Source organism: Chiloscyllium punctatum, chromosome 8 (assembly GCF_047496795.1).
Source record: "Chiloscyllium punctatum isolate Juve2018m chromosome 8, sChiPun1.3, whole genome shotgun sequence".
Taxonomy (NCBI): domain Eukaryota; kingdom Metazoa; phylum Chordata; class Chondrichthyes; order Orectolobiformes; family Hemiscylliidae; genus Chiloscyllium; species Chiloscyllium punctatum.
The window spans coordinates 54,438,493-54,455,511 of record NC_092746.1 but is presented as its reverse complement, the minus strand read 5'-3'; the positions used below and the strand labels follow the sequence as shown (position 1 = coordinate 54,455,511).

Below are 17,019 nucleotides of genomic sequence, written 5' to 3'. Positions count from 1 at the left end.
ACCAAAATACTTATGTTAAAGTGCTGGAGGACATGGAATTTGAATATATTTAACAGGCATATTTACCAAATATAATCTTCCAAGTGTGTGCAAATTGCAGAGAGCCTTATCTATGTGTTTCCACATGGACTAGAAATTTGAATGAAAGCCATGAGTTATTTTCTTAACATTGTTTGAAATAATCAAAAAAAACATATATAACGCACGCTGAAATCCCTGATCCATGTCTGTGATTGGTGACATTCCACACTAATCTATGAGCTCACAGAATCCCATCACCTGTATTAGATTTAGAATTTTCTGAAGTGAAATATAAACATTAAAAGCATGAGAATAATTTAAGGGCAGTGTTGACCATTGGAACCGCTGGCATTACATATTTGAAGCTATGGTGACATCAATCTAACCACATACATTAAAATTATTTAAGACACTTGCACAATACATTGACTTCACTTGCAAATATTTACTTAAACATTCGCCATAATTTAGTAACAAAGGAAGTAAAACACTCTTCATGATCAAAGAAAACTCAGGTTTTATCTTGTTTCTGCTTTTTTCCCCTTAATATGGGGATGAGGAGTTTTTTTTCTCTGTAGGTCATTAGTATATGGAATTATCTTCCTCAAAAAACACTTTCTTTATTCAAGGCAGAGTTAGATTTTTAATAAATAATGGGAATCACAGGTTGTGGGGTGCAGACAGGAAGATAGAATTGAGTCCACAAACATATCAGTCATAATTTTATTCAATAGTTACGCAGGTTTGAATGTCTGAATGACCTATACCTGCTCCAAAGTTGTTTGCAGCTCTGCCAGGAAGTAATCTGTATTTAATTTCAATTAAATTTCAGTGTTAAAACTTTGCTTACTGGCTGATTAATTATTGGTCTGATTGTGACAGAAAACACAGCAGACATGACACACTTTATAAAGATCTATATTGTGGTAGTATTTTGCAATTTTACATGATTGCAAACTTCTATTCAAACTCACACTAATACATGAATATGGCTAATGGCACTCCCTTTACTTTCTCTTGTCTGCATTCCGACTATGCAGATGTCTCTATTTAGTTATCTACAAGCTGCCTCTCCAATAACCTGTGAAGCATGAATTTGGATCCAGGAATTCATTGTGCAGCACATTCTTAGAAATGCAAATGTTTTACTATGATATATCAAAGCATCCTCTTTATCAGACAACTGCAACTGGAAAACAGCTAGTCAGTCAACATTTATAGAAGAAACAGGCAATATTTCTTCAGTATCTGATCTATTATTCATTCTTCTGGGCTGAAATAGTTTTAATATGTTTTGATTCTTGGGATATGGCTGAATATTCTTGGGATAAAGCATTTATGGCTGGATATAGTTGATGTGTGGAATTACATGCTGAAAAGTGCATAAAATAATATGTTTAAGTTATGTAATAAATTCTCACAAATTAGGTATCTTCTTCATAAATTCTCTACCTGACCATGTGTCCAGTCCCTGGTAGGACAATCACAGATAGGGGATGGAGGCATCTTTTCAATCCAAGTTCTGGAATGGGAATAGAACCCTATGATGTTGGGAAGTGCATTTTGTAGCCTGCAACTATGAAGAGTGAGGGTAGTGGCTTCAACTTCTTTCCATCAGCTGGCTGACCAGGAATCTTTCCCACTCTTGCCAGCAGGAATTGGAATAAGATTTCCATGTTGATGTTGGTTGAGTCTTGTTTTCCTCCTCTTCATTATCAGCTGTACGTCAAATTTCTGTGTTGGCTGCAAACTTCTTAACTGTATCCCTTTTCAACAAATGCAAAATAATTGATATATTTAACACTAAACCTTTCAAATTAGCCTTCCAGTCACAGAAAACACCTTTTAACCATTACTGTTTGCTTCTTGCCTTGTTTGAGCCAAATTTGGATTCAAGTTGCCACTTTTTCTGGGTTTTCATGTACATTCTTGCCTTTTCATGTAGAACGTTTTATTTTTACATGGGATGTGGAGAAGAACTAACTTGCCTCCTTTAATTGAGGTCTTCAAACTGATAACATTTCATGGGATAAATGGAGGAACCATTATTATCTTTCTTTTCTCAGTATGCCAAGTTAGATTTAAATATTTTCAGATCTGTAATGTAAATCTTCTGGATCTTGGATTGGTTAAGTGATTAAGATTTTAAAAAGCGGGTCTGCTGGTTCTGTCCAACTATCATTGCAGTGTTACATACAACTAACGTGATTTTATACCCTGAGCTATGATTAGACCTGCATCCTATGTAAGCAGTGTTCTGATTCAGTTTACTTGAAAGATGGTGCAAAGAATGTTCTTTGAAATGTTGAATACTGCAATCTATCAAAATAATCGATGGAGGCATAAAATTCCACAGTGTCATCATCAATGCAAAAAAGATTTGTGAAGCAGTAGGAATAAATCTTGACAAGGGCACAGTTGTATTTGAGACAGTTGTTGATACATCATATAATGTAAGGTTTTGAGCCTGTTATTTCTGCTTAAACATATAGCATCTCCCACCTCACTCCTTTCTGCTCAGATGGATGCATTGCCATATTTCTATGCTAAATGGAAGTTCAATGACCAAAACATATTTACATATGCTTCCAAAAGATGATTGACTATTTTCTATCTCCAGCGTAATCGTGTATTAATATAATAATGATTGAAATGATAAATGCTGAAAATGTACTGTCATGACTATACTGATGCCAACATTTCTGTACATCTAACTTTTATACTGCTAAATGTAATTACTGGGATTGACTTTCACTCATTTAGCTAACCTTAAATTTTCAGCTTCATTCTGCCTCATTGAAGTCAAACTTTTTATGTTCTCTTGACAAAACTATAGGCCACAGTACTTATGAGTACAGTTGTGTGTTTGAAGTGGATGAATCCTAGAAACATGGAGTTCCTGCCACATTTAAGAGCCACATTAGCACTTTCAAATTCCATTTCTTGCCTGGCACCTGGCCAAATGGCAGGTTGGCTGATTCCTAGGTGAAAAAAACAGCAATTGAAAAATGCAACCCAGGATCTTTTGGAGTCAGAAAAGATTGGTGTAGGCTTGGGGAAGGGAATAAATATTAGATCATGGGCACGAGTAAAGACAAAGATAAATATTAAACTGTAGTGAAGGGGTGATGTTGAAACACAAACATGAAAAGATTTGGAGGCAAAAGATTGAGAAAGGATTAGGTTGATGGCAAGGCAAAACAGCAAGAGAGAAGGGAGGAAAAGATCAGGACATCATGGAGGGATCGATTTTGGCAGCAAGGGGAATTTGCAATCGGCAGAAGACTTGCTTAGGAGGTTGGAGGATATACAAAATGACTGTCTAGTGATGCTGTAGAGTCTGAAGTAAGTAATTGAATAATAGAAAATAGTCTCCTTCTCTGTCTTCTCTCACTTAAAAGAAGTCAAGTAAAGATAGCTGAGGTCTCACAAGGACTGTTATCTAGTCAAAGACCATAACTGTAACAAAGGCATTAGTGTAAGACACTTCTTAGCCTGATAAGTTGAAATTTCATGTCTGTTTATCTGAATGACTGAGTGAACTCAACAAAATGTTCCTTCAAGAGATAAGCAGTGTCATCATTTATTTAGAATTGGAATGGGAGGTGTTAACTTTGCCTAGCCTTCTGATTAATCTAAATGTGGCTGGTTATGTCAGCAGAAACCTCGTGGTTCTGATACGGGACTAGTAAACTTGATTGCAGTCACTATCAAATACTTTTATGTCTATTCTAGTTACCTTATGTGCTGTATAAAACATTTATCTCTCAATAAAGTTCTTTAAATCACAAGTGACTCCATACCTGTTTTTAGATAATCTGTGATCCTTGACCAAATCTTCAAAGGAACATAGTTTTCCTTTTGGTTCAGAAGCTGCACTGCAGAAACTATAGGCCAAATCTTATGATATTTTGACTAAGTGTCAATTTCATCGGGTTTCATGGAGGGTTTCTGTCCTTGAGGTCGAGAGAGATTTCTCGCTACATCATCCCAAACCTGCCTAGTTTATTACTTAATTCACCCCTGTGGTACCTTTTAGTCTGATGCTAATCTGATTCTCCAAATTACTGTAACTGGTCATATTCACCACTCACTGGCTATCCCAGAATAGACTGATCTCCTTAGTGCCAATGCCATCTTTAAACCCCAGAGATGGTCATGGATTGGCATTCTGGACTTGCTTTTCTCCAACAAACCAATGGCACAACTGCTCCCATGTGGCTCACAGCACATGGGATAGGGTTAGGGTTAGCACATTTCCTTGTACCTATAACTTGCCTGTTCTGAGCCACATACCATCTTACCAGCTCCAATCACTGTTGGTCTCTCTCTAATGCCTGCTGCGGACCAGTATAATTTTATTGTCCAGTGGAGTTCATCACAGACATTCCAAAGATAATCTTTAATTTATGGGCAACGAAAGTGAACACAAATGGCTGTAGTTCACCTCCACAATGCAAATAAAATGCTAGCATAATGACCAGTGACAATTTTATATTCCACCAATCTCTGTGGCATCAGCTCTCATTTACTGGAAGTAGATGTCAATCAAGTCCTGGCTGGGTTGTAGTGCTCCAAGCGAGCACATTCTCCTTCTTGGAACATTGGTTACATTCACCTAGTCTGTCAACATCTAGCACATCACCTCGTTACTTGCTTCAGTTATGCAGAGCAAGTATATAAGCAGGTCATTCAGCCTGGTGAGTCCATACTGACCCACTGAAGAGCATCTTGCCCAGAGCCATGCCCTCTACCTGTCCCTGTAACCCTGCATTTCCTGTGGCTAATCCATCTAGCCTGCATACCCCTTGACACTATGGGCAATTTAGCATGGCCAATCCACCTAACCTACACATGATTGGACTGTGGGGGAAAGCGGAGCACCCATAGGAAAGCTACATTGACACGGGGAGAATGTGCAAACTCCATACAGGCAATTGTCCAAGGCTGAAATTGAACTGGCACTGTGAGCTAGCATGGGGGTCACCTTGCCACCTAGAAAACATTGCAGCCAATACCCCGCTACCCCATCCCTGACCTGTCCAAGCAATTGATTTGCATCTTCAGTTGACCTACTGCCTGTTCCAACATGACCCTGATCACTTGTGGGCAGCATTATCTCTGTTCTCTTAAGTTACAAGTTATGCAATGGAGTAACAGAGGGTGGTGGTGAGAAGTGACTAAGGAAGATTCTGAGAGAAGTCAGCTCAGTCACCAAAACTGAGTAGGAGATCACGGAGGAGCCAGTGTCAGAGAACAGGTTTTTTGAGTAGAGGGCCTAGATTTGAACGTGCCAGAGATGGCAAAAAGAGAGAAGTTAGGGAATGGGAAAAAGAAAGTGAGGGAATGCTTGAGTGAACAAGGAAATGGTTGCCTTCCAATTGGCAAGTAAGACATAAGGGCACAGCTATATTATATATATGTAAATGCCTGGAGTAGTGAAAAATATTGGGGAATTGCAAGCAGAAATTGCTGTGGCGTACATGACATTGTAGCATTGACAGAAACATGGCTCAATCCAGAACAGAACTGGATATTTAACATCTTGGGTTATCAGGCAGGGTGAGTAAAAAGGGAGTAATTGTAGCATTCTTGGTCAAGGATGATATCATTGCCCTTAAACATTATGCAGTTCCCAAATTAGAATCTTATTTGTTTAGGGTGTAATAAACAGGAAGACCTCCAGCTCATGGGGAGAAAGTAGAAGAGAGTATTTGTTAGCAGATTATGACAATCTGCAGGACAGGTAGGGTTGTGATAGTTGATGATTTCAATTACCCTCAAGTTAACTGGGAAAAAGTAGAGTGTGGGGCACAGAGAGGGAGAAATTCCTTCAACGTAAGCAGGAGAACTTTCTGGAACAGTACATCTCCAATGCTACCAACGAGGGAGGGGTCCTGGATTTTGTCCTAGGAAATGAGGCAGGCTAAGTGTCAGTGTCAGGCAGCATTTGGGAAATAGTAATCATAACATAAGAACATTCAATATTAGAAACAAAAACAAAAATTGCTGGGAAAATTCAGCAGATCTGACAGCATCTGTGGAGAGAAATTAGATTAATGTTTTTGGTTCAGTGACTCATCTTCAGAACCTAGTGGAGACCACACCATCAAATTGGCACAGGCTCTGTCCACCCTGGAAGTTTTTCTAAACCTTTTCTGATTGTGTTTCAAATTCTAATTCTAAATTGTTGCTTCCAGCAAACAGCAAGTGATCACAGGAACCATAGCTCGCAGTGGACAATCTCAGCTCCAGACTCAGTTACATCCCCTGACCTCCAACAAGAGTCTTCACATTCCCTTTTACCTTACTGTATTCAGACAGATCATTTCTAACCATTCCCCACGACCTCTACCTCCAACTTTCAGCCTGGTCCAATTTGTGAGCTAGGTCTGTCCCTATGCCTACTGTCATTGCACGAGCATTTCAATGCTAGTTGTCAGTGCACCCAAAATTGCCGCATTAATGATAGTTTGAGGATTCAGAGAAGTTGTCAGATGACAGTATCTGTCGATGCAGGTGTGCTCGGCTGGTATCCTAGAGTGTTCCTGAGATATTTTTGCCAGATTTTCAAATGGCAACCTGGAGGTTTAAGCAGTGAGCTCAAGTCATCAGGTACCCGCTCTGACTTTCATGTCGGGAATTGACCTTTCGTTTCCTCATAGCAGGTCATAGAATGTGAAGCTGCATGTTAATGAGGTGAGGGTAATTGTTAATGAGGGTGTTAACAAGCTGTAATTCCTATTAATAGGCATCTCACCAGTGCCTAGTAGGAACCTTACCTCAATGCCTGGAAGTCTGTTTCAAAATGCAACAAGTTGATTCCAGCATTGCGTTAGATCTCGCCAGAATTTTATGCAATTCTCTGATATTTCTCACTGTAGTCCACTTTGTTCATTCCCCAGATGATTCCACCCTTTGTACCTACTTCCATTTAGCTGCTAGGTGCACATATGCTATGAAACTAACCCACTTGTGTTGGATTAAACTGTGCTTTCAACTGTTAGAACCTAATTTTAAAAATAATAGAAGTGTTCCTGCCTCTAAACAGTTGGACACAGATGTTCCACAAATCACCATAAAAATGACTAGAAACTTGTGTATGAGAATTGAGATCCACTATTCAATTTTTAATTGTTAGCACCTCAAATTCAGAATTCACCATTTACTTTTACAAATCTGTTGTGTTTTTTCTTCGGTCAGAGAGCATTTCCCCCTTGTCTCAAACTTGGAGCAAAATGAGTGGACAAGAGGCTGTTGGCTCAAATATGCCATAGTGATGGATTTTGAAGAGTTTTTTGAAGTAACATTTGCAGCATGTACTGGCCTTTGTGTCATTTTTTTTATAACTCATGGAATAGCTTGAAGCTTCTCAATGGAATCTGCAAGTACATGATAATGCCTTCCCCTCACAATCTCGTTGTCAAACACAATTTATTAACCCTCAATAACTTTAGCAACTACTTGACTGCTCATCTTTTTCAACTCTTGCTGTTCATCTACAACTTTTTACATTATTTGCTACAAAACAAAATATCCCACAATTTGGTGGTGTCTGCAACAAATTTACATATCGTTCTTTCACTTTCTTTAGATTTGACGTACATAGTTAGTCATTAAACAAATGTATTCATTCTGGGTTTTTTTGCAGAAATTACATGCTACCTAATCCAAGTGTTAGGTCCAGGCCAAAAGCTATGTACTATTGCAAGTTATGATAAAAGGCAGAAACAAAATAAACTCTTTTCTAGTAGGTATACTCAATATCCATTTAAGCAAGGCAGATTGACTCTGATGAGTCAAAGTTAAAAATCATACAACACCAGGTTAATAGTCCAACAGGTTTACTTGGAAGTACTTGCTTTCGGAGCGCTACCTGACAAAGGAGCAGCATTCTGATAGCTTGTACTTCCAAATAAACCTGTTGGATTATAACTTGGTGTTGTGTGATTTTTAACTTTGTCCACCCCAGTCCAACACAGGCACCACCTTATTCTGATTAGTCAAGGCACTGTCCTGGGAAATGAACCCAAAGAGAAGTTGTCACCTATTTTGTTGTGTTGAAACAGGCAAATTATTTTTTGACTACTTGACAAAGCATGCCATAAAAAGGCTGGTTAAAGAAATTGAGACTTAATAGATAGAAGAAGCATTGTCAATTTTCATTAGAAATGTGCAATCATAATGATTAGATTACTTTTCAGTGTGGAAACAGGCCCTTAGGCCCAACAAGTCCACACCGACCCACCAAAGCGCAACCCACCCATACATTTATCCCTTACCTACAGGCAATTTAGCATGGCCAATTCACCTAACCTGCACGTCTTTGGACTGTGGGAGGAAACCGGAGCACCTGGAGGGAACCCACGCAGACACGGGGAGAATGTGCAAACTCCACACAGTCAGTCGCCTGAGGCGGGAATTGAACCCGGGTCTCTGACGCTGTGAGGCAACAGTGCTAACCACTGTTCCGCCCACGTTTTTTAATGTTTTTAATGTGTCTGCAGAGATAGGCAGACTCAGCAGTAAATCATTAGAAATGGAAAAATGTATTGAGAGAGTAAATGACAAAACATATAAACCACACCAGTGAAGAGAATGTCAAAGACCATGTACAATTAATCACTAGCTCAAAAATGTGTTGCTGGAAAAGCGCAGCAGGTCAGGCAGCATCAAAGAAGCAGGACAATTGACGTTTCGGGCATAAGCCCTTCTTCAGGAATATATGTCATTCCTGAAGAAGGGCTTATGCCCGAAACTTTGATTCTCCTCTGCTTTGATGCTGCCTGACCTGCTGCGCTTTTCCAGCAACACATTTTTCAGCTCTGATCTCCAGCATCTGCAGTCCTCACTTTCTCCCAGTTCATCACTCGGTAAAATTTGGGAACTGAACCTCTGGTTGAAGATGGGGATGGAGCTCATCTGCTCTGACTGCTTTTCTTTTTTTTTCATCTTTTTTTCCATTTATTTTATTTTCTTCTAATTACTTCCCGCTGCCAATGCTTTCCAAGCTCAGAACAAGGTAAAAACCCAGCATGTGGATCTCAAGTGGGCCTAGCATGGAGGAGAGTGAGCTCACTGCGGAACTCAAGTGAGCCTTACTTACTTTTCCGAAACAAGCACAGGACCTGGAATCAGTGGCAGCTGCATCGAAAAGTTGATGTCAGCGAGGTAGGCCCAAAGCAAAAGGTGGCGCCTGATGATCGGCAACATTGTTGTTGGTTGGATCTAGCACGAGCAGTAGAAAAGCAGTGGCAGAAGAGCATTGTGGCAACATTGATGAGGTTGGCCCAAAGGCAAGAGATGCAACTCTGATGTCGAGTAGTCCGGTGCAGGTTGCAGGGATTGGCCCAGCAACAAAGATGGTGCCTGAGGATAGGCAACTTAGATGATGGTTAGGTCTGGTCTAGACTGCGACAAAACGGTGACAGAGCAATGACAGTGCAGGTAGTGTTGATGGTGATGAGCTCAGGATTGATAGACTGTCTTGTTATTGTTCAAAATGGCGCCATTTCATGGTAGCAAGTGAAAGCTTTTCACTCTATTTTATAGTATTTGTACTGTAACATACATATGAAAATAAAAGATCAAAATTAGACTCATGAATGCATGATGCCACCGTATGCTGTCAGTGTTCTACCAACTGATAGGATAGTGCTTTTTTCTCTTGGACAATGCTTTTCCCTTACTCACTGACTTTAACTTCCTTTTGTTGTTGTCATCACCCTGCCGTAGAGATTGTTACCTCTTCCCCTCTTGGTTCCAATTGTAGTGCCTGCACCAGCACTCCATCACAAATATTACTTTAAAAACATGTTGCTACACGAGCAAAATAGCAAATACTTATCCTTAAGCTCAGGTACATCCCTTTTACATGCAGTCAAATATCTGACCACATGCGTTTCTAAGTTGGGAAAGAAGACCACTGCAGTGCGCTGGCTGTTTTTGCTATTTTGCTGTTGTAGCAACATGTTTTTACAGCACTGACAGCATGCGGTGGCATTATGCATTCATTAGTTTGATTTTGATCTTTTATTTTCATGTGGATTTTGCAATACAAATACTATAAAATACAGTGAAAAGCTTTCATTTGTAATCATGAAATTGTGCCATTTTGATTAATAACAAGACAGTCTATCAGTCCTGAGCTCATCACCATCAACGCAACTTGCACTGCCATTGTACGATCACCGTTTTGCCTCTGTCTAGGCCAGACCTAACTATCATCTAAGTCACCGATTCTCAGGCTCTATTGTTGTTGCTAGAAAAACACAACCAGTCAGGCAGCATCCAAGAAGCAGGAGAATCAATGTTTCGGGCATAAGTTCTTCATTATTGCCTGACTGGTTGTGCTTTTCCAGCACCACATTCTTCAACTCTAATCTCCAGCATCTGCAGTCCTCACTTTCTCTTTGTAACCAGCCTTCCTGACTATTGGCATTGGGTAGGTTGACTCACCTTTTAAGTCTGGCGGACATAAGTGCAAAGTTCATCCCGTCATTGAGATCCTGAATTTTGACCTCCCAAGAATTAAGGTCACTTGCTCACCTTTCATCTCAACACTTTCATGACTGGAAGTTTTGTCCATTTGTCACAATGGCTGGCATCAAGGGTCATCAAAATGAAACTGTCTCATGAGAACATTCTACCAGAATAACATAGAATGATTACAGAATTGTAGAGTATTACAGCGTGGAAAGATACTCTCTAGCCCACCGTGTCCAAGTTGGTCACTAAGCCAAAAGAAACAGATCAGTCACGACCATATTTAATGCTGGAACTGGCTCAGGTGGCTGAATGGTTTAAATATGGTCTTATGTTGTATGTTCATATGTGCAGGGTTACGGGGAATGGCAGGAAATTGGCAATAAATCATAATGCTCAGAGAGCCTACGTAAACAGCATTGACCAAATGGCCTCTATTGTAACAATTCTATGATTCTGTAATAAATAAATTCTTCAGATAAAGGTTAATATTCCATTATCTTTCTCCTTCTGTTTGTCCACTCACTTTAAATGGTTTATGTCCTTCGATTTGAAACTTCCTTACTTAATCGTTGTGCTTTATTTCTCAACCGTTAGAAAACACTAACTGCTTGGTCAAATAAATAGGTTTCAAGGACAGCCTTGGAAGACAAGGCAGAGTTTAGAAAGGAAATTCCATTGTGTTATCAATAGATAGGGCCAACAGTGGAAGAGTGAAGGAGTGTGAAGAGGATAATATTTGCTCTAAACTGTGTTCGTGTGCAGCAGGCCCAAGTATCCATGCAGATTGGATACGAATTGGTGACTTTAAATATATGTCATGCAAAACAAAATATGGGATTTGTGCATTTAAATAAATCAAACCCCCAATTCAAAACACTCTTAGAGGATATGGAGGAGTGTTTGTACAGGAGACCTCAGTGGAGAGTTTGGAGGATGAAAGGATTTGTGTTGGAAGCTGTTTTAGAGATGAGCTGATTTAAATAGGAGTATTCATATATTAAATAAGCGTAGTTGGAGCCATCGTAAGTCAAATGGTGATGGATGAGTGAAACAATGGAGTTACAAAATGAACAGTATGGTTTTGGGTGAGCAAATGTTCAGGGTGAATGATGATGGCAGAGTGGCTAGGAGAACACAGAAAGACCAAAATCTGAACGTGGCAAAAACATGTTTGAGAGTTTTGCAGCCAGTGTACTGAGGCTTATCAGCAAGTGTAGGAGGAGATGGTTTTTGTAATAGAGAGGATATGAATTCAGACACTCAGCTTGGGTGGAACAGAGAAAAAAATCTTATATTTATATGATTTATGTAATCTGGATGTTCTGAGGCATTTGACAACCAATCAAACACTTCTGAAGTTGAGCTACTCTTATAATAAAGGGAAAAGCAGTATCCAGTTTGCACAAAGAAAGGTCTGATAAACAGCAATGAAATAAATATCCAGATTTTTTTTGAAAAATATTGGTTGATGGACAATTATTAGCTATGGCACTTGCAAACCTCCTCTTTACTTAGAATAGTGACATGGAATTTTTACATACACTGCAGAGAACAGCTAGGCTGTGATTTAACAGCTCATCCTCATGACAGCACTTATTATTGTGCAACACTTCCTCAGTACTATTGTAAAGTGTCAGTCCAAATTATATACTGGAGTTCTGAAGTGAAAGTTGAACTCACAACTTTCTTAGAAAGGCAACAGTATGACAACTAAACCAAGTCACCAACAGCACAGAAGTAGTGAAGGGGTTGGGAGAGGTAATAGAAAAATAGAACAGGGCATGATTTGTGTACGTGTGAAGTTTGACTCTAAATCTTTGGATGATAAAGAGGAGGCATCAAGGATAATCCTTAAGATTAACAGTAATAATAGTACTGTTCTGGAAAGAGAAATGATATTGAACATGTTTCAGTTAAAATAAGATGGCTAAGCATGAATCAATGCAAGCTTAGTGCCATTGAAATGAATAATAAAGAACTGCTAAAGGAGGATAGTGGTCAACCATGTCAAAAGTTATATAGATGTCAGAGTGGAAGCAGTGTGCAAGAAGGTCACAGAGATGTCCTGCCCATTAAAAAAATTGCTGAAATCAGTCATTCATCAACTATGTTGAACCTATAAATTGGTTTTTCAGCTTTTTTGCATTTCTAAGGTGATTAGAATAGAATTCAACAACATAACATTTAGAGCATTGTTCATAATTCATTATGTGAGGTGATGCAGTTTGATTATAAGAACAGGAAAATACAATACAAGATAGATGGTACAGTTCTAAAGGGGGTACAAGAACAGCAGAACCTGGGTGTATCATTGAAAGTGGCAAAACGGATGGAGAGAACCTGACTTTATTAATAGGGACAGAGAGCGCACAAGCAAGGAGGTGATGTTGTACATGAACAGGGCACTTGTTAGACCTCAGCAATATATGTAATGTCTTTGTAGTTATTTCAATAGTAGTGGATGCCTTCCACCAGTTGAAAATTATGATTTAGGTAAGCATCAATTTGCAATATATATGACAGATACAAGGTACTTCTGATTGTGGTCCTAGCTGTGTTATGACATTGTTGATTGTACCAGCCTAATAATTGTTTCTTCTTCTTAATTGCAGGTGGAATGCAAAATATTATGCTTCATACATTTAGTTTGGCCCGTTATACATACATAATACTCTCTGGAATGTGCCATGCTAATGGAACACCAGTTGCTCGGATATACAGTGATAATGAATTTGAAACTCCAGATGCTCAAGGACCTATTATTAATCTAAATGTGCTTGATGAGGAAGGCGGAATAGTTGGATATGCCAAGGTATGATGTAATCTTGTCACCATCTCATAGTTTCAGCTAAGAGTCATTTAGAGAATTGGCTACAATTATCTAAGAATTGTTTTAAATGTAATTTTTCATGTGATATGGTCATTGGTCACACTTGGCTAGCATTTTTTCCCATCCTTAATTGACCTGAAGTAGATGGTGGTGAGCCACCTTTTTGACCTACTGCAATCCAAATGGTGTACATGCTTGTATAATACTTAAGGAAGTCAAAAAGTGTGGCTCTGGAAAAGCACAGCAGGTCAGGCAGCATCCGAGGAGCAAGAGTCAACGTTTCAGGCATAAGCCCTTCATCAGGAGTGTGGGGGTGTGATCCAAAAAGGCAGAGAGATAAATGGGAGGGATGTGGGGCTGGAGGGAGGTAGCTTGGGTCGCAAAACGTTGATGAAGGTGAGGGGTGATGGTGATAGGTCCAAACAGAAAGTGGAGCGGATAGGTGGGAAGTAAGATGGACAGGTTCAAGAGGGCAGTTCAACTCCCCCTCCAATTCCGCCAAGGACATGCAAGTCCTGGGCCTCCTCCGCCACCAATTCCAAGCCATCAGACACCTGGTGGAAGAATGCTTCATCTTCCACTTTGGGACCCTCCAACCACAAGGCATCAAGGTCAATTTCACCAGTTTTCTCATCTCCCCTCCCTCCACCTTATCCCAGATCCATCCCTCCAACTCGGCATAGCCCTCTTGAGCTGTCCTACCTGTTCATCTTCCTTTCCACCTATCTGCTCCACCCTCCACTCTGACCTATCACCATCACCCCCGCATTCATGAGATTAGATTAGATTAGATTCCCTACAGTATGGAAACAGGCCCTTTGGCCCAACAAGTCCACACCGACCCTCCAAAGAATAACCCACCCAGACCCATTCTCCTGCCCTATGTTTACCCCTGACTAATGCACCTAACACTATAGGCAATTTAGCATGGCCAATTCACCTGACCTGCACATCTTTGGATTGTGAGAGGAAACCAGAGCACCCGGAGGAAACCCACACAGACACGTGTAGAATGTGCAAACTCCACACAGACTGTTACGTATCGCCTTCCAAGCTACCTTCCTCCCAGCCCCACCCCTCTCCCATTTATCTCTCAGCCCACTTGGCACTCCCCAGTCCTGATGAAGGACTTATGCCCAAAACGTTGATTCCCCTGCTCCTTGGATGATGCCTGGCCTGCTGCACTTTTCCAGCGTCACACTTCTTGACTTTTATCTCCAGCATCTGAAGTCTTCATTTTCTCCTAGTGCTTAAGGAAGGTAACTCCAGAATTTTAATCCAGTGACAGTGAAAAAAAACTTTATCTATAATTATAACAAAGTTTCAAATCAGGTTGGTGTGTGACTTGGAGGGGAACTTGCTGACAGTGGTGTTCCCATAGATCTACTGCCTTTGTCCTTCTAGGTGGTAGAGATCATTGGTTTGGAAGGTGCAGTCAGAGGAGAGAATCTCTACAGTGCATTTCCTAGACAATACACACAGATGCCACTGCAGTCACTGGTGGATAGAGCAAGTATTGAATGTGGTGGATGTGGTGTCCGTCAAATAGGCTGCTTTATTCTAGATGGTATCAAGCTACTTCAGTGCTGTGCAAAGAACAAAGGACAGTCCAGCACAGGAACAGGCCTTTTGGCCCACCAAGCCTGCTCAGACATATGAGACCTTTCTAAATTAAAACCCTTTTGTTCTACATGGTCCATATCCCTCCATTCCAGGTATTCATGTATCTGTCAGGATGCCTCTTAAACATTGTCATTGAATCTGCTTCTACCACCTTCTCTGGCAGCGCATTCCAGGCACTTACCACCTTCTCTGTAAAAACCTGCCTCTCACATCTCCTTTAAACTTCTACCTTTTATCTTAAACCTTATAATTAAAGTTTCTTCCCAGGGGAAAACACTGACACTATCCATTCTATCCATGCCTCATAATTTTGTAAACCTCTATCAGGTTGTTCCTTAGCCTCTGGTGTTCAAATGAAAACAAGTCATGTTTGTGTATTTTGTCACACTCTCAACTTGTACTTTGTTGATGGTGAAGAGACTTTGGGGAGTCAGAATCAGAGCGAAGTAATCACCACTGAATGCTGAGCCTTTGATTTGCACTTGTATCCACAGTATTTAAATGGTTAGTTCAATTAATTTCTGGTCACGATAACTCCCAGGATGTTGACAGTGTAGTCAGCAATTGTAACATCATTGAATGTCAAGAGAAGGTATTTTGATTCTCTGTAATATAAACTGGTTTTTGTTTGGCACAAATAATACTTGTCACACATCAGACCAATCTTGCATGGTGTCCTGTTTGATGTGTATGGATGCGGGCTATTCCAGTATCTGAGGAATTGTGAATGGTGTTGAACATTGTGCAACCATCAGTGTACATTCCCACTTCAGATCTTTCAGTGGAGGACTGGGTATTGATAAGGGATGTGAAGATGCTTAGGCCTTGTATAGTACTGTGAGGAACTCCTACAGCACTGTACTGGACTAAGATGATTGGTTTCTAACAATCACATCCATCTCGCTAATTCACCTATTCTACACATCCCTGGCCAGTATGGACAATTTGGCATTGCCAATCCACCTAACCTGCACATCTTTGGACACGGAGAATGTGCAAACTCCACACAGATAGTTACCCAAGTGTGGGATTGAACCCAGATCCCTGGCATTGTGAGAGAGCAGCGCTAACTGCTGAGCCACTGTGGAATTTCTTTTGCTCTCTGATTCCCATTGACTTCAGTTTTGTTAGGAATCCTTGATGTCACATATGGTCAAATACTGACTTGATATCAAGGACAACTCACTCTCACCTCATGTCTTGAATTCAGCCTTTTTTTTCATGCTTGAATCAAAGCTGCAATGGCAGTCAGGAGCTGGCCTAGTTGGAAATGAAACTGACTGTCAGTAAGCAGATATTGATGAATGTGTCATTTGTTAGCACTGTCAACAACCCTTCTGTCACTTTACTGATGTTTGGTAATAGATTCACGGAATAATTGGCCAGGTTTGATTTGACTTGCTTTTTGTGGCCAGAATATAAACGAACACTTTTCTACATTCCCAGTGTTTTAGTTGTACTGGAACAAGTTGACGAAGAGTTTAATAAGTTCTGCAGCAAACATCTTCATAGAGTTGCCAGAAGGTTGTCAGAACCCATAGCCTTTAAAGTACCAATGACTTCAGTGTTTCTTACAATCATAAGAAATTGATCAAATTAGCTGAAGTCTAACATCTCACATACTTCAGACTTCTGAAGGAAACTACAATGATCACCTACCTGGCACTTCTGGCTGAAGATGATTGCAGTTACTTCAACACTGTATTCTGTATTGATATGCTGGGATCCATATCATTGAGGATCAGAATATTTGTGGAGCCTCTTCCTCCAGTTCATGTTTAATTGTCTACTACCATTCACAATTGAATGTAGCAGGACTGCAAAGCATAGTTTTGACCTACTAATTGTGAAATTGCTTAGCTCCTTCTATTGCATCCTGCTTTTATTGTTTGTCCTGCAGTAATCCTGTATTGTTGTTTACCAGGTTGACATCTCATTCTTTGGTATGCTTTAGAGCAGTTTCTCAAAAGCACAATTTATTGAACAATGCTCGATCCCCTGGTTTGATACCAATGGTAGAGTGGGAGATATGCTGGGCAATGAGGTCACATGCTATG

At 40.1% G+C, this 17,019-nt stretch overlaps 1 protein-coding gene across 3 annotated transcripts in view; it reads left to right on the top strand.

The window, feature by feature from the left end:
* mocos (molybdenum cofactor sulfurase) overlaps positions 1–17,019 on the top strand; it is a 258,546-nt gene that overhangs the window by 106,324 nt on the left and 135,203 nt on the right. For all 3 annotated transcript variants that reach the window (XM_072575582.1, XM_072575580.1, XM_072575581.1), the window contains exon 6: positions 13,122–13,321. In XM_072575582.1, coding sequence (XP_072431683.1) covers positions 13,122–13,321 — 200 coding nt within the window. The remainder of the gene's footprint in view (positions 1–13,121; positions 13,322–17,019) is intronic.